At 39.0% G+C, this 22,477-nt stretch overlaps 1 protein-coding gene across 6 annotated transcripts in view; it reads left to right on the top strand.

The window, feature by feature from the left end:
- The window catches only part of LCLAT1 (lysocardiolipin acyltransferase 1), a 105,908-nt gene that overhangs the window by 56,269 nt on the left and 27,162 nt on the right, over positions 1-22,477 (top strand). For all 6 annotated transcript variants that reach the window (XM_052700100.1, XM_052700108.1, XM_052700116.1 and 3 more), the window contains one exon: positions 2,331-2,447. In XM_052700100.1, the coding sequence (XP_052556060.1) occupies positions 2,331-2,447 (117 nt within the window). The remainder of the gene's footprint in view (positions 1-2,330; positions 2,448-22,477) is intronic.

Here is a 22,477-nt window from a genome sequence, read left to right as displayed (position 1 = left end):
TCATACATATGCTCAGGGAAAGATGAGTTTAAGTTATGTAGCCAAATGTAATTTTAGCATTTCAGACATTCTATGATTTTTACAACACTGCTGTAAGATGTAATATTTTCAAGTATCTGTAGGTTTTGACAACTTGGCAGGAATTAAATCTTTGGCTGTTCCTTGTTGAACCATTTGGCTACTGTGCTGTAATAATTTCCTTTCCTCCAAGTCACAAGGTCAGGAGATGTTGTGCAGTAGATGTTGAGGAGTACAGGTCTGTAAGGCGTGTAGGTAACACGTTACCTTATACAGGTAACAATAGGCCACAGTGGAAGAGTACCTCGTAAAACTGATATAGCACTTACTGATAAATAGCTGATAAATAGTGGAATACTGATAAATAGTGAAAGAGAGACCCACATTGGCTGATAAATGATGAGCTCGTGCAGTTTAGAAATTAGAAAGATGTATACATGCAAAAAAGGCATCTGTACTACTGTGCTGATTTGTCAGCATGTTCTGTTGCCCCTTTATATGGTGAAGTTTTGAGTGTAAGGCATAGAACTTGCCTATATGTAGCAGTTCTGTTAAATTATTAAGCCTTGGTATGATTTTCCAGTAGTTTATCTCTCATCTCTGGTAAGGTTAACTGTGGGCACTTAGAAAAAAAGAGCTGTTTCTGCTTGAGAAAGATTATGAATTGCTTAGGCAGTGATTTTCTTCCACAGATGTGTGCTAGGATTTCATCTTCTAAAACACCATGTGGGACTCTATAAATACTAGTTCTTTAATATGTTAGTTATGTAAAATGATTTCTTGTTGCCATGGGGAAATTCTATGAGTCCTTTGCCTTTTGGCCCAAAGCGAGGTGCAGAAGTACCCACAGCAAAGGATAAGCACAGCCCCCAAGGCTGTTGGACTTCTGCTTTCAAGTTGCCTAATATGGGAGAGAACAAATTGCTGCTTCTCCACTTGTTTTGAGGAGTTTCCACTGTATCTACCTCTCTCTCCCTTAGTGAGCTCTGTTAGCAATTGGCTCTTAAAACTTCGGTTTGCTCTGGGTAGAATTCTTTCTGCCAGAGTTTTGATCTGGTGAAGCTGCACCAGTACTTGATATTGTGTTCAGTTTTGGGCCTGTCACTGCAAGAAAGACATTGAAGCCCTGGATAGTATCCAAAGAAGGGCAGCGAAGCTGTAAAGGGTCTGGAGCATAAGTCTTACAGGGAGCAACTGAGAGAGCTGGGATTGTTTGGTCTGGGGAAGAGGAGTCTCGGGGGAAATCTTATGGCTCTCTACATGCCTGAAGGGAGGTTGTGGCAAGGTGGGAGTTGGCTCTTCTCCCAGGTAATAGAGGTAGGATGATAGGATGGCTTTGAGTTGCTCCAGGGGAGACTCAGATTGGATAAGAGGAAACATTTCTTCTCAAAAAGACAAGCAAGGATCAGGCTGCCCTGGGAGATGGTAGAGTCACTGTCCCTGGAGGTGTTCAGGAACCATGGAGATGTGGCACTGAGGGACGTGGTGAGTGAACATGGTGAGGATGGGCTGGTGGTTGGAATTAATGGTCTTAATGGTGTTTTCCAACCTTAATGATTCTATGAAATCCATGTGTCCTGGGGTTTGGCCTGGTGGCCTTCCAGGTCCTAGCCAGTTCTGTGTCTGGCAACAACCTCGTGTTGTGATATTGGGCACTAGGTCAGAAAGTTTAAAATGGGGAATGTATGTGTAGAGCAGATTGATGAATAACGTGTACCATGTTCAAAATGAAGAACTAGAATACTGCTTCAATGTATTTGATTAACTATTTTTTTCTGCTTAATGTTTTCTTTACAAAGTAAGTTTTACATGGTTAAGCTGGTGTAAAATCAAACCTGCATTACTACACATCATGCTTTTTTTTTTTAATTTAAAAAAATGCTAGTGAACTCATTAATACATTTTATTTTAAAAATGGGTATTGAAGTATCTGAAGAACTACTAAACTTCAATTTCTAGATTTCAGGTTGCATTTGATAAATATGAAGGATTTGCTGAGTGTTTTCTTAGAAGAAATGAGCAAGTAGGAAAGCTGTTTTTGCAGTAGACATTGTTCTTTATCATGCCACAACATATATGTATATATATATATGTATATATACATATATATATATATGTATGTATGTATATGTATATATGTATATGTATATATGTATAACCAAAAGCATCTTGCAGTTGGCCCCCAACTGAAAAGCTGTTGTATGTTTGTGCTGTGTGAATTGTTTTTCTACTTGTTTTCCTAACATGTCATGATTATTCTTGCTCTACATGCACACTCATAGAAAATTGTCCTTTTTTATTGTCTCCTCCAGCCAATACCAAAGCTCGCAGTAATGACTTTGCTGAAAAGAATGGTCTTCGAAAATATGAGTATGTCTTACATCCAAGGACTACAGGATTCACTTTTGTGGTGGAATGTCTAAGGGAAGGTAATCCTGCTCTCCATTTCTACATACATTTTTGTCTTGAATATACCTCTCTCCCCAAAATGGTGGAAGTCAATCTTCACAAAGCTTGAAGTGTTTCCAGAGATACTTTACGTATGCTGATTACCAAAAAGGTCTTGCTTACCGTTGTACTTAAAATGATTGTAACATGGATAGATTTGAGAGAGTTGATATGGAATACTGAAGAGGCATAATGAATGACAACAACAACATTTTTGCTTTTTTTTTTCTCAAATACTGTAGCTTGCTTGTCAGTCTACTTCAAGAAAATAGTGGAAAAGGTCCCAAGGAATTTCAACTTCATTGTCCGTGCCAGTCCTTAACCTTCATGGGGCTGACACTGAACACACAGACGTGTATTTCAAAAGCTGCCATGTTCAGCTGTGAAAAAATTGCTGTGTTCAGTGAACATGGGAAATGCTCAGCAACATGCAGATGCAGCAAATCAGCTGCCCAATGTTGTCAGCTTTTCCAGGCAGTGCTGATTTGGAGAAGCTGTGTAAAACATGAATTATGTTGCTTGGCATGATCAGTGGGTGAGAGAACGTGTGGTGCTTGCTTTTTAGCTAGAAATGATCTTCCATTCTTGTATTAATCTGGTGTTAAGAGACTGATTCCGTATTGTCAGGGGAACAGAGTATAGAGATGCGATTGCTTGTTAGAATGAAACATCTGGGGGATGTTTTGGAAATGGGCATTTTGATGAGATTTCTGCCAGGCTTTAGGCCATAATGGTGTAATCGCTGTAATAATACTGATATGGCAGTGATTCAGATGCAAATGAGTGAATGTTCTCAGGATGTATGAATGTATGATTGAAGAAAATAAACGTGTACAGTAAATGTAAAGTGACTTATTTATAGGCTAGCTCTTCTGGAATAAGCATTTCCAGATCTTTAACACATGTTGGTTATTCTGTCTGCCAAAGGGAGAAGTTTGAGATTATTAAAAAGAATGAGGTCCTGATGGTAGGGTTTTTTTTTTCCTTGCTGGAATCCTTGCTTGGATTTTAAAAGCAGAGCTGACTTGCATTTTGCCTGATTTCTACTTGAGCAGAAGCAATATAAACACAGCTAATATTCAATAATTTGTCTGACTGGATATCTTCATAAAGAATTGTGTATCTATATGGCCATGTATTTACCCAGCAGTTTGTGTTAGAAATCTTAGATTTTCACGTATCTTGGAAGTTTATTATTCATTTTGCTGTAGTGAAAAATAATACGTGAAATTTCAAAACATGTTTTACTGGGAACTTTTCAACATTAGGTTAACCTGGTTGTCAATGGTTTACGGGCTGGTTCGGCCTGGTTCCGTGACCAGCGGGGCGGAGGGATTTCACAAAATCTACACCTCTGGAAAAGGGAAACAGGGGACCCCAAAATAATTAAAAACAGCAGCAATCTGAGGAGAAACAAACTAATTTACTAAATGTAGTATCAGCAAAATATAGTCTCACCACAACGCTGAGGTGAGAAGTGCAGTCCAGTTGAGCCGATGAAGAAGAGCCGATGCAGGCAAAGAAAAGAGCATCAGGTCACCCTGCCAGGAGTTCTATCTCCTCACTGGCCACAAAGCCCCTGGGGAATGTAGTTCTTCTTCCCCTGTGGACAGGCACCCAGAACTTGAGCATCAGTTGTCAAACCCCCCATGCATTACATGATGCTATGGTGTGGAATACTGATAACCAAAATCATAAAACCATGGCATAGTGCATAGTGGTACTTCTAGCCTGGAATAAATTTTCAGTTAAAGAAACGTTCTCAACCTGGAATGTTATCAACTTAACAAATAATAGATTCTGTAATTACCTCAGAAATGAGCTTCACAGTTGTACGGTCATTTTCTAATGTTTTTCTCTCATACTCTTTTGTAAAAGGTCTATGCAAATTAGATAGATGTTGGGTTATAAAAATGGAAATATTTAAAGGCAGTTAGCTAATTTTACACAGCACCAAGCTAGGGAAAATGCCAAAAACATTTCTAGATATTTTTTTAAGCTTTCAAATGCTTTAAGTCCTACTTTTATTTAAGTCAAGCAGATATTATGTGAAATATTAATGTCCCTCTAGCGCTTGGTACATTGCTAGGCATTGTATGCTACATACACGATGACTGTGGGTTATTATGTTGTGTTGTGTGAGTGAGAAGGTAGTTCAACCAGCATTTTCAAATACTAAGTTATCACTTCCTCATGTAAGACTTGTTCTGTTGTTGCAAGTGTGCTAAATATGGAACATTTGTGTGGAAATATTTTTATGGACAACCAACCTGTAGCTGCTTTACGAGAGCATTGCAGAGTATTACGTATCTGCATGCCTTCATCATTTTGTGAAATATTGATGTCCAGGTGGATTTTTAGATCCAAATGGCACATTTGATACCAAACATTATCATGCAGTTCTGGTTTGACTCATCTGAACTGTTTTCTTACAACTCTAATTTCTGATACCAGCAATGATAAAGAAAACCAGGAGTGGTAAGGGTAGGGTGTTAACACTGTATCTGTGTCTCAGGAATGTCACTGTGCTACAGTAGTACCAGTAATCATAAAAATAGTGTTGTTTCCTTTTTACTGGTTGTAATGGCCTGCAGAAGATGGTGTGTGAGACTTTAACACTGAGAAGGGAGTGGTGGAGACTTTAACATCATATTTACATGTTTGGAAGCATCTTTGTGCGTAGATGACAACCTTATTGCCCTACAGCTGTACTGTGAATACATTCGGGCTCGTGGCTGTTTTCCATTCCCAAAGCTCGGGTGTCTACTTCAGGCCTTCACTCCCAAAATAGGCTGATGAAGTGAGGGGGAAAAATGTCATTAGTAGTTTAACTGCATTTTGAATGTTGAAAGAAACTGTAATTATGCAAGAACACTGATTAATATGCATCACGAGCTATAGCGTGAAAGAATTACCTGTTATTACATAAAATAAGTGAGAATATCCCATCTGAATAGGAAATGAAAAAATAACCTTCAACTGAACGTGGCTTGTATCTCTACGGGAGAGCTTCTTCCTGGAGGAGGCACTATCTGCATGCTGGCAGTACAATCCTAGCAGTTACCAGTCCTTGGCTTTCCATAGGTAGAACAACCTCCTGAACCACCTGGATGGATTTTTGCCAGTGATGACCAGCACACAAATTCCTGTGACCACCTTCTTGCTCTTGTACGGTCATTAGTTCAACTACTTGATCTCTTTTGCCCAGAGATGCTGCTAAGGTGTCATTTCTAAGATTAAAGAAGCTTAAAAAGAAAATAAATCTATTTAGCCTCCACCAAACAGGCTGGCAATGAAAACAGTTCAGGCAGTGCATTTCTTCCTTGGATTTTGACTCCCTCTTTTTCATTTATTTGCTTTCCCCCCACCCCACCGTATCCTAGCTCTCTGTAAGTGGTAGTGCTTATCTCTCTGCACTAAATCTTTTAAACAGAAACCCAGGTAAAAGCTGACTGTGTTTTCTTTTGATTGTGCTCAGGTGCCACAATAGTGAAAATACATGCAGGTAAAGGTCATACTACAGGTTTTCACTGATACAAACCAAAAAACCACCCAAGAGTGAGCACAGAATGATGAACGTGCTTTAGATGAGTAATTAATAATGTACTGAGTAGAACAAGGACTACAGTTGTTGCTGTTTTTTAAGCAAGACATAATTTTGATTCAGCATTGATTTTTTTTTTTGAGAAGTGTGTTCCTTTGGCTCAATAGTAAATTTAAATAGGATGATTTAGTATGGTGTTGTTTGTGTGGTAAGAGAAGATGCTGTATGGACATGTGAAGGTGAAAAGACCACATGGTTGTTGCGTAAGGACAGTTTGCACCTGATAATGCAGTATAGTAATGTTACCTACGATGTGGGAGGTGAATAAGAGAGGAAAAGAAATTTCAGTAAGGACTACTGAAGATGGAGAGGCATTAAATACACCTAGGCTAAATATAGATTAACAAAATATATGCATTTTTCACGCATGTGAGCTGTTCCTTCATGGGAACAATTATTGAATTTCTATTTGCAGGTTTGTGAGGTACTTCATTAATCTTTACTGATGCACGTTGCTCAGAATAGTGCCAGCCTTTTATTCCTTCTGTGCTTCTCTGTCCTTTGTCTATCAAAATACTTAAATTTTATGAACTCGCTGAATTCTACACTTTGTCAGCACTGAAGCCCATTAGTTTGGTTGTCATGGCAGCCAGAGGAATTATCCTGTGGAAGACCAAAGTGTGTTTGACCAAAATGACTTCTGCGATCCCGTGTACTTTATTCACATCAGCTTAGTTGGCTATTGATAGGAAGCAAAGAGAAATGAAATAGTTGATTTGCTGCTTTCCAACTCTTTTCACATGATTAAGTGTATCATTTGTCTTGCCTCAGCTGTTATGAATCCCAGTTTCAATGAGCACTTGGTAAAAAATTATAAGTGCTTTCCACTGTATTTCCTTGGATAACAAAGGGGAGTGTTTTTGGAAAGACAATCACAGCATGTTTTGATATGAATAAGCAGTGAAAAATGAATTCTATACACCAAAATGAAGATTGGTCGTAATTTTATATAATAAAATAAATAATTGTTATGTACCACTCTTTAACAGTCACCTTAATTCATATCAAATCCTTTCAGACTTGAGCCTTGGAATAGATGCTGTGTGTGGAGTCATTTTTGGCAGAGTTCAGCTTGGTGGAAATCATCCCCTTTTATAACCTGTGCAATCTTGAAAATGACAGAAATAGGCAGGAATTTAAATAAGGCGTTTATAAAGCATTCCTTTAACAAAGTTAATGAAAAACATTTCTGGTTTATATAATGCTCTTGGTTTACATAATGCTCTTGACGATCTGGTTTGTCAGAGATCAGAGATCCTTCACTGGAAGGTCAGGAAGTTACCCAGAAATTGAGTGTAGGTTTTCAGACCTTGTTGCATTTTATAAAGTTTTCCTGAAGTGCCAAATGACACTGAACGTTCATATGGCTCGAATGTTCAGTTTCAAAAGGGTGGGAAATAATCCCAGTTGATTTGATTCAATATGGAATGAATTCATTGGATTACACGTTATCTTGACATAATATCTGCAGCTGAAGTCAAATAATCTGTCAGGAGAAAATAGTCGTTGATAAATGTGTTCTTAAAATTGCTTCTTGGCTTTGAAGTATTTTCGCAGGACTGTATAAACAGCACATGTGAAGACAGAACTAAGGTTTTAAAGCATCATTAGAAGGCTGTTCATACTCTTGGAGGCAGTAATTTCTGTCAACACTAAGTTTGAACTGACCTCTTTTTGACACTTTCTATATATCCATCACCAGCCTTTAATACCTGGATACATTGGGCTGTGTGTTCCTGTAACAGGGTTCGCATTTCACTGGCTTTGCAGTATGACAGAATCAGAAGTATTTGGATTATTACAGTACTTCATTCAGCTTCAAATTTATTTTGGGTCATAAATTAGCCAACAGAAGAGAATTACTGCAAAAAAGAGCTGCCAACTTCAGCATCCAAAAATAGAAAAAGAGAAAAATTTAACATGCTTGCCTTCATTGTGTATTCTTAGTGACAGAAATAAGCAGCAATTTGCATCTTTTTTTCTATTATTCATTCAAAATTGATAGTTTTGCCCCAAAGTAAATGTTTATACACGCAGTCATAAATCGGTCTATCTGCTTTTGTTTAAATCTGTGTTGTACAGTGCTACAGCATTTCAGTAATTGCAGATATCCTAATGTATTTCATTGCTGGGTAGGAAAATCGTATTCAGGTATTCAATACAGCCAAGCAATTACACAGCAAAGCAGCATCCAGATGTCCTCACTTTGCACAGAGCATACAATAAGCTACCACTGAAATCCCTACATCTCTTAGGACTGCTGTGGTGATTCTGGTGTTGTTACATGATGTTTGATGTATTTATGTAAATGGTGATTGAAGTCAGGAGTCCCAGTTTAGTGATGTGACCCTCCAACCTGAAGGAGGTGATGTATGTTATATCTCCCTGGGCTGCTTCTCTGTGTGGGTGCAGTGTTGATGGGTGCTGGTACAGTGATAAAGCCAAAGGCTTGTCTTCTGTTTTAGGTGCTGCTTCCAGTCTCTACTCTTAAAGCTTACAAGATGGATGTGATTCATTCTTCCAAATGTAAATCAAATACTAAGCTCTAGGTGCGTTGAATTTTTGTGATTTTTTATGGGAAAATTGAAACAGGTGTAAAAAAGCAAGCTGTAATAATTCTTTTGATTGACTGAACAGCTCAAGTTGTTTAGAGTTAGGGATTGTGTGGCTGACGGTATTACGTATACTGCTTTCTACTTTCATGTACAAAGTTTGTTTTCACCTATACTTTGAGTGCAGCAGGCAGAAGTGATAACTGTAGCAACTGTTGAGTTACCTTCAGAGGAAGCAGGAACCAGCAGTTTCCAGGTTTGTGCCCACTTTGTGTTCTGCGTGACAGGGATGCAGAACATGAAAGGGCCCCTTGTCACATTGCACTAAGGGCGAAGTCTGTTGTTTTAGTGAAAATTAGCCTCCCTTTTTGTAGCTGCACACAAGCTATTCCAGAATGACATGTGGGACTGCTACCAAAACCTGTATGGATTTTGTGAGCTTGCACACTGAGGAGCACTGCAGCCTCTCCGAGCAGCTCTGACATGTTTGTCATAGTCGTTCTGTGCATGTGTGAACTGAAACCACTGTTCTGAGAACAGGAAAGTGCAAGTGTAAGTCCTCTGTCACCTAATTTCACCTGTATGTCCGTAGGATTACAGATCAAACAGCAACACTAAACAGTCATTCCTTGATGCATGGAAAGTTTCTCCCTGTCTTGTTTTGGTCTGTGTATGTCTGCCTCCCAGAGTCATCTTGCAGATGAAGACCAGTACTTAGAAATTGCAGAACTATTGTGAAAGTACTCATAGCATTCCGTTAGCTGAAAATAAGCTTTAATGTTTGCTGTTATAATTGAAAACGTGTTTTCATAAGAATTGGAAGCTGTGCAGTAAATAGCATAGCCTCAGATATAGAAAAATGTCTATAAATTGAGGACTGCATGTCTCTTGTGCCTTCTAACAAATTAGTTAATGAAGGCAGTCAAGGACCTTGTTCACAAATGCATTTTTTATCACTAGGCATGTCTGTGAAATTCAGTAATGCAGAAAATACAGGGCAGGCTGTTATTCTTCTTTACATGTCCTGACAGTCTTTGTCATTTGTAACATGGGAGAGAGGGCAGCTTGACTTCTTCCAGAATTGTCTGTCGATAATTATAGTGTCTTGCAAACTTCTGTATGTGCACACGTTGATGTGCACATGTTGATGTACTTCTCAGAGCGAGCACCAGCTTTCTGTCAGATCCTTTCTGCCGTCTGTTACACACTGAAGTCTTTGTTCCTCTCTCTTCTTTCTTGTGTTCCTGGAGTGGTATTCACCTCACCTGTGTGGCAGACAGCCCATTCCCTCAGTCATCCTTGGAAGGAGTTGGTTTTTTCCAAGCCATGCTCTTCTCTCAGATGCCATTCTTTCCATCCTCCATTGCTTTTGAGAATTAAGTGCAGCATTTCACTGCAGTGTTTACAATAGATTCATGTCAGAGTCACTATCTGTGGGTTTGCAGCTTGGCACATTTTTGTTACCTGCACATCCGTGCAGCTAATTGGAAATATTTCAGGTTTTATGACCAAGAGCCTATCAAGACCCATCAACTGCAGTAATCTTCTTAAACTCTCTTACATGTGAGTCATGGCTTGTGACAAGCAGATATACCATGTGGCAGATCGTTTTCCATTTATGTCCTCACAGGTTATTAGTAGTTGCTGTAGAAACCATATTAAAAAGTTATTATTTGCCAGCAGTTAACCCACAGTGGTATTAGAGGTTTCCAGCGTTTTCCCTTACCTTGGAATACACAGTATCTGTGGTAACTACGTGTAATGTTTAATGAATGTGCACATTTTCATTCCTCCAGCTGCAGGCATGGAATTATGTTAGCCCATCACATTGCATACATAGAAATGAAGCTCTTGCTTGTCCATAGATCAGAAAAAAATGACTAAGTACAGGCTAAATCTCTTCAGAATTAAACACGTTCTTGATGTTCTCTATTTAATGTTTGTCATCTTTTCAGGATGCTCTAATGAAAGGTTATTCTGGTTATGAATGCTTTTTAGCTTGATGGAGGACTGAACATGTGAAGCAACATATACCTGCTGCCCTAGTCAGCATCTTTCTGGGTGTAGGTTTCAAAAGGTCAGTCATCTGCTTGGAGCATTTAATTGGTTTGTGTTTTTTTTTCCTATAGCATCCTTCACAGCAGTACAGTAAGGTCAGTGCAGTGCCTTGAGATACTTCTGGTGCTCCACTGAGTCCACACAAAACAAAAACCAGTCCCTCTTGTGGCTTTGTGCACGGTATCCTTTTGAGTGGCTTGATGCTGAGAAAGCATGCTGAATACTTTAAGAATTATCAAGTGGTTTTGGTATTTGTGTCAGAATACTGAATGTTTTGGGTGTGTTTAAAGACCTATGGCGGTAGGACAGACAATAGGTAAGCCTCTGATGAAGGTCAGGTTTATTAGTTACTACTTGTTTTTGTCGGTTCATGACCTGTAATTTTGCAGGTGATGTTGGTTGGGTTCGTAGCATACTTTATTATTGCTGAAGTTGAAATTAATTCCTCTGAAATAGACGAGCATAGTCGTTACCTGTTTATTTCGCATGGCCTTACCAGGTGCTGTGCATACCATATCCATTTCTCTCTGCTTATTAGTAAGACAAATACTATCTTCAAGCAGTCTTGAGTGCATACTTTTCCAGGACAAAATACTGCTTTGGTTTTACTTAGGAGATGATCTTTCCTGATGTGTTATATTAGAAAAATAGCAGCATCTACTGGCTGAATAGACTAATCCCAAATCAGTGTTCCATTGTAGTGGAGATTCTCAATCATGTTTAATGGATTCCCCACTCTTCCACTTTTCGCAGATGCTGGCTCTTTTCACTTCCAGATGCATTAAAGTTGCTGCAAATGTATTTTGTGTATTTCTGATATCACATTTCTATACGAGTAACTGCTGGCAGGGGAGAAGATTCACTTGGAGTCACTTCAGTTACTGAAAATGCTGGAATCCTTACACTGTTGATACATTCATCAAAGCTGTAAGATAGTAATAAAACTTTAAATCTCCTCTAGTTATGGAATTTGCTGGTTATATGTTGTTAAACTACAAGCAGATTTTATTCTTTCGTTCTTCTCTGCTGTTGCAGCTTCAGCTCCTTCCTTTTGCTCTCCTCCCAGTCCCCTGTCACTGTTTTGAGGGCATACAAAAATTAGCCCAGCATCTTATTTCTCCAGACCGACTCGTATCCTTGAGTTTGGCAGTCATTTGTAAGGCTCTACTCCAGAGACAGAGAGCAGTGCCACATTCATGAGCCCTGGATGTTGCTATGGTACTGATACTGAAAACTGGAAAACATAAGAGGGCAGAGGAGCTTGGGAAAAATTGTAGTAGAGTATAAATGCTTTTTAAAATAGATTTTTATCAAAACACAAACTTCAGCATGAACTGAACTCTCTACTTCATTCATCACCTTGTATGTAATCTGAAATATTGTTGTCTTTGCAACCTATTTTGTCAACCTTTTCCTGAACTGCAGGATTCCAGAGGCATTGCTGTCGGTGTTCTCACCAAACATTGGTAGATATAGGAAGGGTTTCCCTGTAGTGTGTATGTTCTGTGCCAGTTATTTGAAGAACTATGCAATGTGAATTAGCTGAAGTATACACAGTTATAGTATAGACAGATTCAAGTACGAATGGATTTTCCCATCATTTCATTTTCCTGTGGAACAGCTGCCATCTGAGAACTGCAGAACTGTGTTTGGCATACATTCTCTGTAGTAATCTTTCTCCCCAGTCCCATTTCATACTGTTAAAAGCTAGTTCTCATGTCTTAGAAAAAGCCTCTCTGAAATGCATATCAGCTGCATTTAGACAGATGCAAGTCTTTGGTTTTGTTTGCATTGCTAGTTGTTGTTGACCCTGCAGTACAGCAATAGAAGTGAGTGCTCTTAATTGTTATAAAGCACTTGCAGAAGCAGGCACCTGAGCATCCTTCTGGTTGGCTTGCTCTGATAACCAGTCCTTCATTGCTCTGAAAGGAGCTGGCTCGTCCTGATGGTTTAAGGCATTACATAGACAGTAAGCACATCTATTAGGAGGAAAGCATAACATGCACAATAAATAAAAAGAGAGACATTTTCAGAAATGCTTCAGACGCTTTGGAATTTGTGAGCAATGGTGCGTTTGTGTTGCCTGGAAGTTGCTATGGGTACTGATGTTGAAAAGCCAAACAGACAGAGAGCAGACCTTAGGGACATAAGTCCCATTTAAAATCCTATAAGAATGACTGTTCTTTAAATCTGCTTGGATGCTTTTAAAAAACCTTCCCTCAAAAGGATTGTTAGCCTAAGTCTCCAGGTTCATCCCATCAGCAGCGCTGCTGTGATTTAACCAGTCCTTTTTCTTCTGTCTTTACTTACCCAAAAAAGTATTCCTTCCAAAAGATCTGAAAGCTCCTTGGCTTTCTCTGTGAACTCTTTGCTTTGCTCTTCTTGCAGCATGAATCAGAGAATTAAATGAAACGTATGCTCAGCAGCTATGTGGCTTCTTCCCATTCACGTATCTGTTCAAACTGTGTTTTGTTGAAGCTGAGATTTTGTTCTGGAGTGTCTGAAACAACCATTCACACAGGTACATTAGTATTGTTGAAGCAGGTACCAATGAAGTGAATGAAATGCAGCTGCTGCAAGTAGTACATTCTGCATGTCCACAGCTTTGCAGATGTTAAACAAACCCATTAACGATGCCAAGAAACCACGGAGGTTTATTAGGATTTCTGCTACCTGTGGTGCTAATGAACTCAGTAGACGTTACACACTAAGACGTGCACACAAGCATGCAGTCAAATTTAAACTATATACACAATTCCTGATTTATGGTAGCACTGCTGCTGTACATTAGGAGAGAACATTTTGAAGGCTTATTCACCTCCTTGCAGGGATGAATTGTCTCGACTTAGTCTCATGCCTTTCAGTGTTACCTGACACATTTTATAATCAACCAGTGGCATATTCTTTTTCATGTTTTGTTTGTATAGCACTGAATAGTACAGAACTCATGAAAATAAAACAGATAAATGATGATAGAATATAATGAGCCTACGGCTTGCATGGCATATTTTTTGTGTAAGGTAGACTATATGGTGTACATATAAACTGTACGCATGGAGAGATGTATGTACATACATATAGGGGTTTTGGTAGCTATTTTCTGTCTGTCTTGGCTAACTGCCTAGGATGAAGATTGCATTTTAAGATCTTGTTCGTACAGCAACTGTTTCTTACTCTTTGTGATTTTATGCAGTAAGAACCTATCTGAGCTGACAGAAAGCTCCATCACAAGATCAGGGCAGCTTTACAATCGAAGCAAAAAGACTGTGGTAATGAAGCCAATTAGTAGATTTCTCCCAGAATATGAACAAAGTGAAGTCACTCCATCTGCAAAATATCTTGGGGCGTCCTAACCCAGGATGTCAGAGCTGTTTTTCAGAAGGAGTTTCACTGACTTCTTGCTCCATTGCTTCCTCATAGCTGACAGAGGAACTCAGTAGGTGTATATGACTTGAAAAAATTCCAAGATTCACTATCTGGGTGATCTGTCCTGACCTACAAGTCAAATGGCCTCATAAGGCGTTGCAGAGTAAAACAGAAGAGAAGCGTTGAATGCTCAGATTGCATAACAAAATGCCCAGAAACAGGAATTTCAATAAGTGAGATTGAATGCAGCCCTCTTGTGGTGTTTGCTTTTGAGTGAGAGAGCAAGCATTGTTTTGCCAGCCTGGTAATTGTATTATTTTAGTTGAAAAGTTGTGGCAATTACAAAAAGGATGGAAGTTCTGGAGACAGCTGAAAGAAAGGTTTTGAGGATGTATACTGTGGCAGGAGATTCTCAAATTCAGATCTTGCAAATGTAATTTTTCATATCTACATGTAATCCAGAGTAAACTTAGAGAACAGTGCTATATTAGATGGGCTATTGGATAGGTTACATAATAAGCATTGCCCATCTTTCAAATTTCATTGTCTAAAAAATATTCACAGTTCCAGTTTTTAAGTGGCATGTTTTTTCAGTGACTTTCCTAAATGGCACTTCTGCTTTATGGAACAGAAACATCGTGTCATTTTCTCCATGGAATTTGCAATGCAAATCTGGTGTGGAGAAATAAAAGAGCAGTTATTGTGAAAAGGACATCAGCATAGTTATAATCCCTGAAGTACAACACAGAAATTTTTCTCTTAGAAAAATAAATGCAGTAACAAGTGAATTATAAACAAGCAAGAACATGCTGGTCAGTTTTTGTCACAAGACAAAAGCTATTGAAAACTGCATGTAATGTATATTTTGTCAGATATTCAACACATGCTATAGCTAAAATGGAAAGTTCTGTAGAGTCGAATGATAGCACTAAGTGAATTGGTATTTGCACTTAGTTTTCCAGTGGTTTGGTTGGTATTAATAATGCAGCAGAAGGACAGAATATCCTTCAACTAAGTGTGAAAAAGGGGTTGCATTAGCATTCCAGTGAACTCTGAGAACTGGGTATGCTTACTCATTAGAAAAAAACAGCAACTGTGGGGAAGCAAATTGCATGTTTAAAATGTTCTTTGAATTTCAGAAAATATCCAAATGTGACCGATCAGGAATTGTTTTCATGCATAGTGTAGGTATAAAATGCCTTTTTAGGATGCCACTGTAATTCGTCAGATGCTATGTTCAGCAGGGTTTGTTAGACAGCAGGATGTTCAGAACCAAATAAATACAGTGGAGAGTCTGGTTAAATAGGAATAAGCCAGAAGAGTTCATTGAAGTTACAAGAGAAATAAAATGCTGAGATTCAGATAAACTGTTCTTTCTGTTGTTTTTCCACAATAGTCTACACTGGTTAAAACCAAGGAGCAGTTAACCAGCATGCTTATATACCTGTGGTCATGTTTAGATGAAGATCACAAATATTCTAATTTATCACCCAAGATAAAATGAGATAGGTGTGGAGGACGTGGTGCTTATCGGTGGAACCTTGGAGTTGAGAGAGGTTAATTGGAAGCTATGAGGTGCAAGTTAATGACTGGATAGATCAGAAAGCAGTATGCCTTGTTATAATTTTTGTCACTGCAGACATCAGAGCACTTGTGTTATCAGGACAGTCAAATTAGTCCAGCCTTCAAAACAGAGTGTGCAGTTCTGCTGAAATGGAAGGTGACCATCTGACAGCCTACAGTAATTTTAGAACTCACTGTCTTTGCTGGTGTTCCTTATCCAGAGCTCTGTGCTTAGATTCCAGCTTGATGTCCAGCTACATCTTTATCAGCCTACAATTTCTTCAGGTGATTACTGTTTGCAGTATTACACAACAGCTCGGGATCATCCAAATTCATGGTATTTATCCCTTTTGTGACTTTTTTGAAGGATTTTCTTATACACATCCCTGCAATAAGCATTTAAAATGCACTTTCATTTCCTCCTTCACTGAATTATTGCAGTTTTATCCTCCGTGTGCCATGCTCAGAAAAGGTCTTAGGAGAGTGTTGTAAGTTGCCTCACTAATTCTCTGGAAGCAAAAGCCAGTTCTTTAGGTTCCTTCTCTGCTGTGCCGCTCTGTCTTTGTTTTTGTTTTCATCTGGGTGTGGAAGGAGGCAGCTTTCAATTCTGACGTTCAAGAGAAGAAGGAAGATTCCAAGCCTTCATAAACTCGTCTTTTGGACCTTTCTTCCATGTATGTCTCTTCTTCGTGCACTTTCTGCATTTGAAGGTGTCTTGGTGAGCCTTCTGCCAGTTCCTTCAGTACCCTTGGGTTGATCCTGTCTGGCCCCGTAGATCTGCGTATGTTCAAGCAATGTGTTATGTCACCAACCATTTCACCTTGGATTATTCCCTCTGTCTTCCAGCTCAGCAGGCTGAGTACCCTGGGAATAATTAGTGTTACTAATAAAGACAGGCAAAGTCATTAAGTACCTCAGCCTTTTTCTCATCTCTCAGCATTATGTTTCCATCCTGCATGCTGTAAAGGGTGGAGCTTCTCCATAGTCCTCCTTTTGTCATCTGCGTATTTATGAAACCATTTTAAATTGTCTTCTACTGCAGTAGGCAAGTTAAGTTCTAGCTGGACTTTAGCCCGTTTAATTTCCTCCCTGCTAAACCTCAGAACTTATTCGTGGTGGTTCTTTGTTGTTTGCCCCTTCTTCCAAAGGCCGTTTACTCTCTTTTCTTTCCCCCAGTTCCAGAAGAAGCTGTCTGCTCAGCCAGGCTTGTCCTCACCTCTACTTGCTTGTCTTTTAGCACATAGGGATGACCTGTTCTTTGAATATCCAGCCTTACTGGACTCCTTTGCCCTTTAGAGCTTCCTCTCAAGCAAGAGACACTGTCAACCAAATCACTAAATAGGCCAAAATCTGCCTATGAAAATCCACAGTGGCCATTCTGCTGACCACCACCTTGCTTCACCAGGGATTGAGGATTCTTACCATCTCATGGTCTCTATGCAGTATCTCTATCTTAGCAGTATTTCTAGTTCAGCATTTCTGAGGGCTTTCTTACTTGGCTGCTTTGCCCACCAGATATGTGTGGATCCTTCTTTTGTCCTTCATTGTCCAGAAGAAATTATACAACCTCATATTTCAAGCCTATGGGGCGTTTCAATTGAAATTCAATTAGCAAAAATGCAAGTGGGGTTGGTTGAGTTCAGTAGTTTCCTGTTGTTTACCAACAGAGGATGGTCAAGATTACAGAGCAGAGCCAGTTAGGATTTGCTGTTTTCTATTGAATAAACAGTCATGAATAATAATGCCCCGACTGCCAAACGTGCAGCCTGGATGACATCGAGCCGGCTGGTGGCTCTCAAAGCAGTTTGTTTCTGATGGGCTATGGGCTCAAATGATCACACCTGTCAGATCTAAAGGCAGGTCAGTGCCGAGTTGCTAGAGGAATTGTGAGGGACAGGAAAATCTGTACCAGAACTCTGAATGGCATTTGTGGAGTGCAGAGAGCTGGGCTAATGGGCCCTGGCTGTGCTTACTGCTGTAGCTTTGGCATAAATTCCTGTCTGGACTTGAAAGTAAATGGCTGTAACACCAAGTCTAGAATGGAAATAGAAATTAATCCCCATTGGAGAAAAAAAAAAAAAAAAAAAAAAGACTATCCAACAGATAGCCTTCTTGCCAACCAAAGATGAGTTTTGATCCCAAGTGTGTAGCCAGAGAGCAGCAGAAATGAGCAGAACTTAATCTCAAAGCTGTGAACTTTAAGTATCTTAACAGGGGCAGAAATGGTAAAGTTGTTACTGTCAAACCTGTGCCCTGGCTCTCTGGCTGTTGCCAGTATCTCAGTATTGCTTTATCTTATCTTAGTGTTGTGAAGAATAGAAATATACAGGGTTGGTGGTTTTTTTTTTTTGTTTGTTTGTTTGGTTTTTTGCTTGTTTGTTTTGAAAATATAATGGTTCAATCTTGTTTCATGTTTTAGATAGGATTTCCTTTGCAGGAATTTCTGCAGCCTTTGGTGCAAGGTTACACTAAGATAATTCTAAGTGTCTCTTTAGTTGTTCAGCTCTGGCTACATCTATCACTTGTTGAAAATTGAATACTGAATGTTTCCAATGGGGTAGTGGTATGTGTTACTGTGCAAGACAATATGTGTATAATGTTTTTACACAAAAATGTTTGAAGTCCTGGTGTTTTAAACAGCTGCTTTAATTCTTAATCTCAGTGAGGCTTCAGAAGTGCAGCTGTCTTACATGTCAGTATGTTGTAATGGGTAGTATGGTTTGGATTGAAGGTAGTATAGAAGGGATGAGAAAAGGTCAGCAATTCATCACTTGTGTTGAATTCCTGGTTTAACTTGAATAGACTGGATGCCTGTGAGGTGTATCTTCAGTAACTGAAATGTGCATAGCCTTCATGTGTAAAACATCAGGAAAAAATATCAAAACACGGAAGAGGTGAAGATGGGTGGGAAATTGCTACTCATCTGTTGAATGGAAATTTGATGTTGAATAAAGACTTCTTATGTTTCACTGTGTGAAATGTGGTAAGAGTTGCATGAATAATTATCTAGCAATTAATAGTGATATGGAAATATATTAAATATACATAAATTTCTAACCATGAATGCTTGATGCTTGCAGAGGAAGAGCCTAATTTTTATGTTAATTAAGCAATTTTGAAAGTGCAATATAATAAGCAGCAGCACTGTTTTGCATTTGAATAGAACAAACTAGCAAACTTAATGCTTGAAATAGACGCTTTCTTCTTAAGTCTTCTTTTCATGAGGAGGTATTTTATATATATTTTATATATGTATATTAGGTGTTCTATACATATTAAAATTGTAGTCTTCAAAAGTATAGTCTTGTACAGAAGCAGTCAGACAAGTACACCTTTTAAAAGCTAATTCAATTCTGTGTTGGGTGTCATGTCACCATCTGTCCCTTTCAGTGAGTAATAGGGCTAGCATTGAATCAGTGTGAGAAGCAGTTAATGCAGTCATTGTTCACAACACAGATTCCCAAGGGAAAGTCCTGTATAACCAACTCAATCTCCTTTTGTGACGAGATAACTTACCTAGTTGACCAAGGGAAGTCAGTTGGTGTGATCTCTGATTTCAGCAACTGTTCTGCTGCTGTTTCTCACAGAATCCTTCTAATCTACTCTTGAGTTTTATTAGGTTTTATTAGTTTAGCCACCATTCAGCTTTCTGTAAGACAGTGATTCCTTAATCTGAGGTAAACACACTGCCACAGTCATGCAGAACACAAACGTTTGCCTGTATGGTTATGCAATGCTATGAAGCTTTGAGAGTTTCTTCACAGATCAGGTTTGACTTTGGGTTTAAAAACTAATGAATGCCTTTGTGTTTGAAGGCTTAATGTATTCTTTCAGAGTGAGGCCAAATTTCATTTCTTTACCATCTTTCAACAGCAAGTATAGAATAACAGAATCACAGAATCATCAAGGTTGGAAAAGACTTACAAGATCATCCACTCCAACCATCCACCTATCACCAATAGTTCTCACTAAACCATGTCCCTCAACACAAAATCCAAACTTTCCTTGAACACCTCCAGGGTCGGTGGCTCCACCACCTCCCTCGGCAGCCCATTCCAGCTCCTAACCACTCTTTCAGAGAGTAATTTTTCCTAATATCCAACCTGACCCTACCTAGTGCAACTTGAGGCCATTCTCTTTTGTCCTGTTGCTGGCAGAATGCTTGGAAAATTTGGCATTCAGAAGTCCACTAACATCATAAAGTTGTTTGTTGAATCTTTGTTTGGTTTCCTTACATGTGTATACGAGATGATCTTGGTCTTTAACTAGATGATTGCATGTCATTCTCTCCCCAAGCGGGCCTTTTGCCTCCCTGAGCACTCACTGAAGGAGCAACTTCAAAATATTTTGTTTTCTTCTCATCTTCAGTGTGTGGCCCCACTGCTCCAAGATTCAAGCTCTTGTCCGAAAACAGAATTTCCTTATAAGCATCTCTGCTGCTTGCTGCTCTAGTACAGAAGTGCTTCATATTCTTAAAGGAATTTATTTTCAGTGTGTCTGCATTTATCTCATGCATGTCTGAAATTGAAGTCCAGCAAGACTAAGGTCAATGTGCTACCTGGTTTTAGACACCCTTGGGCTTATTTTTTTCAGTCATAGTGTTTCTGCTGGCTGCGTCTGGGAATGCAGCAGAAACCTGACCTTAGAAACTTCCAGTTAGCCAAATCAGAAGATGAGAATCACACACACAGTTTGTTTGTGAAATAAGCAGAAATAGTATATACACTTCTTCAGGATATCATTTAGAGCTGTGATTGGGTTGAGACTCCTAAAGTTGAGCTTGTTCCGTTTCCCCCCCACACACACTGTTTTGTTCACTGCAGACTTTTCTGGTCATGCAGCAAATGAAGCAAAGCTCCTGCAATCTGTTGTTACATAATCCTGACTCACTGCAAGTTCAGATCTTGGGGCAAAGCAGTATATCATCATGAAACAAAAGATAATGTCCATTGTACAGTCAGAGATGACCTTAAATCTGGCGTTTTCCTACTTCTCAGTATTGAACTTTGCAACCTAATGTTCTTTACTACGTTTTATGTTATTCAGAAATATTTTTAAATGCTAAATCAACAGATGGTCACACAACAGACACTGCCGCCATCCTTCCTCAGCCTGTGTCGTTTCTTTGATTACCAGATTCTCTTCCAAGAGCTATCACATAGTTGTCCCCTTTGTATTTGAGTCAGGCTGTCTGCTTCCCCGTGCTACATGGGTGGTCACACTCAGGAAGATGAGGGGCTGTAGCATGGTTTTTTTGTGAACTGAAGGCTGGAAGAACACTCGACAAAGACAGATTCTTCTTAAATTTCAGCTATAGACTTTATAAAATGTTTGCTGAGTGTGTGCAAAATTAAGATTCTTCAAAGGCTCGTAGTTGTTGGCCAAATTTGGGATGTTTTCTTGAAAGTTGGCAAAAAAGCTTATTGCTAACAAAAATACCATCTCCTGCCAAACTTTAAGTCCCATTTTTAGGGTTTGGGGATGCTTGTCCTCTCCAAAGAAGAAATTTTTATTTTTTTTTAAATGGCTTTTTAAGTTACAAGGTCATCTTTTCCATAGCCTTAGTCTTTAATATAGCTGAATTGCTTAGCTGTGATTGTGGTACCCTTTCTTCCCATCAGCTAAATTAATCTGAGGCTAAAAGAGCCTGGAAATTTAAACCACTTCAGTCTAAGTGGTTTAAACATGATGGTCTACATAATAACTACAGAAGGGTATTGTAATGAGAGACATGGTCAGTTGTAATGCGGAGGTACTAACACTGCTTTGCAGGAAAAGAAATTGGCTGTTGCTGTCTGAGTTGTTTCATAATGGCATAAAATTGGTGTTCAAGAACTTTATCCAAATACCCCGATTTGGACTGGACAGCTTGTCCTACTTTGATTTTTGCTTGATCAGGAGAATGTATGATATGTTGGCATTATGCTGTGCAGACTCGATCCAACCATCTAAGGTTAGTTTGTTAGGATATCATCTTGCAATATGAAATGTCTTTTTATGAAAAGAATGTGAAGAATTTTATTACTAATAACATCTTACCCTTTATGGGTAAAGTTATTTTGCTCCTTTCCAAGATGAATGCAGCTGTCACTGACACAAGGGAAGATCTGCTGCTTTTCTGTTTGTCTGCTTTTTCGAGACTGGATCGTTAGCTGGGCGCTCAGTAGAAGTACATAAAGCTTTGCTGATTTACATCCAGTCAAGTATTTTCACATAACTGAGGATGCATTTATTTTAACCATAATGTTTGGGTTTGCGCTGTGGAAGTTCAGGATTTTATTTTCCAGCTGAACTTCAGTAAAACAAAGCAGGAGGCAGTTCTCAAGTTAGTTTGCTTCTTAACCAGTTGCACAACTCAGGGAGAGATGATAGAAGGGAATTTCATTCCGTGCCGTCTCTGTAACCAGCGCTGCAGATTTATGTATGTTTAAAACAGCATTGCCACCAGGGAAAAATACAGGAAAAGAATTTTTTATTTTTTTTTTCAAGTGCTGAATTTTTTTATATGATTCACTACTTGGCCTGCAAATGCTTGTGTCATAACAGTGGTAGTGGGGGAAGAAGGAGCCATGGCATGCCGGAGTCAGGGAGCAATTTCATTTTAATGCCAATGTCAGATTAATTACTACAGCTTAACATAAGCAGCAGGGCCATTGGGCCAGGTGACAGAAGAAAAATAATTAATCCTTACAGATATAATACCTGGATACCTGACTCAGTTTGACATGCCTGAAGAGTCTGAGGGCTGGTTAACTTCTTGACTTTGAAGAAAAAAACATTAATTTATTAAAAGTCAGTCTTGGATATTAGGTGTCAAACATTACTATTTTTAAATTCTTTGTATCTTATTGATAGAATTCGAGGGAAA

This window comes from Tympanuchus pallidicinctus, unplaced genomic scaffold, assembly GCF_026119805.1.
Source record: "Tympanuchus pallidicinctus isolate F22 unplaced genomic scaffold, pur_lepc_1.0 scaffold1, whole genome shotgun sequence".
NCBI classification, from domain to species: domain Eukaryota; kingdom Metazoa; phylum Chordata; class Aves; order Galliformes; family Phasianidae; genus Tympanuchus; species Tympanuchus pallidicinctus.
Note: the sequence above shows the minus strand (reverse complement) of the source record. Positions and strands in the feature narration are given on the sequence as shown.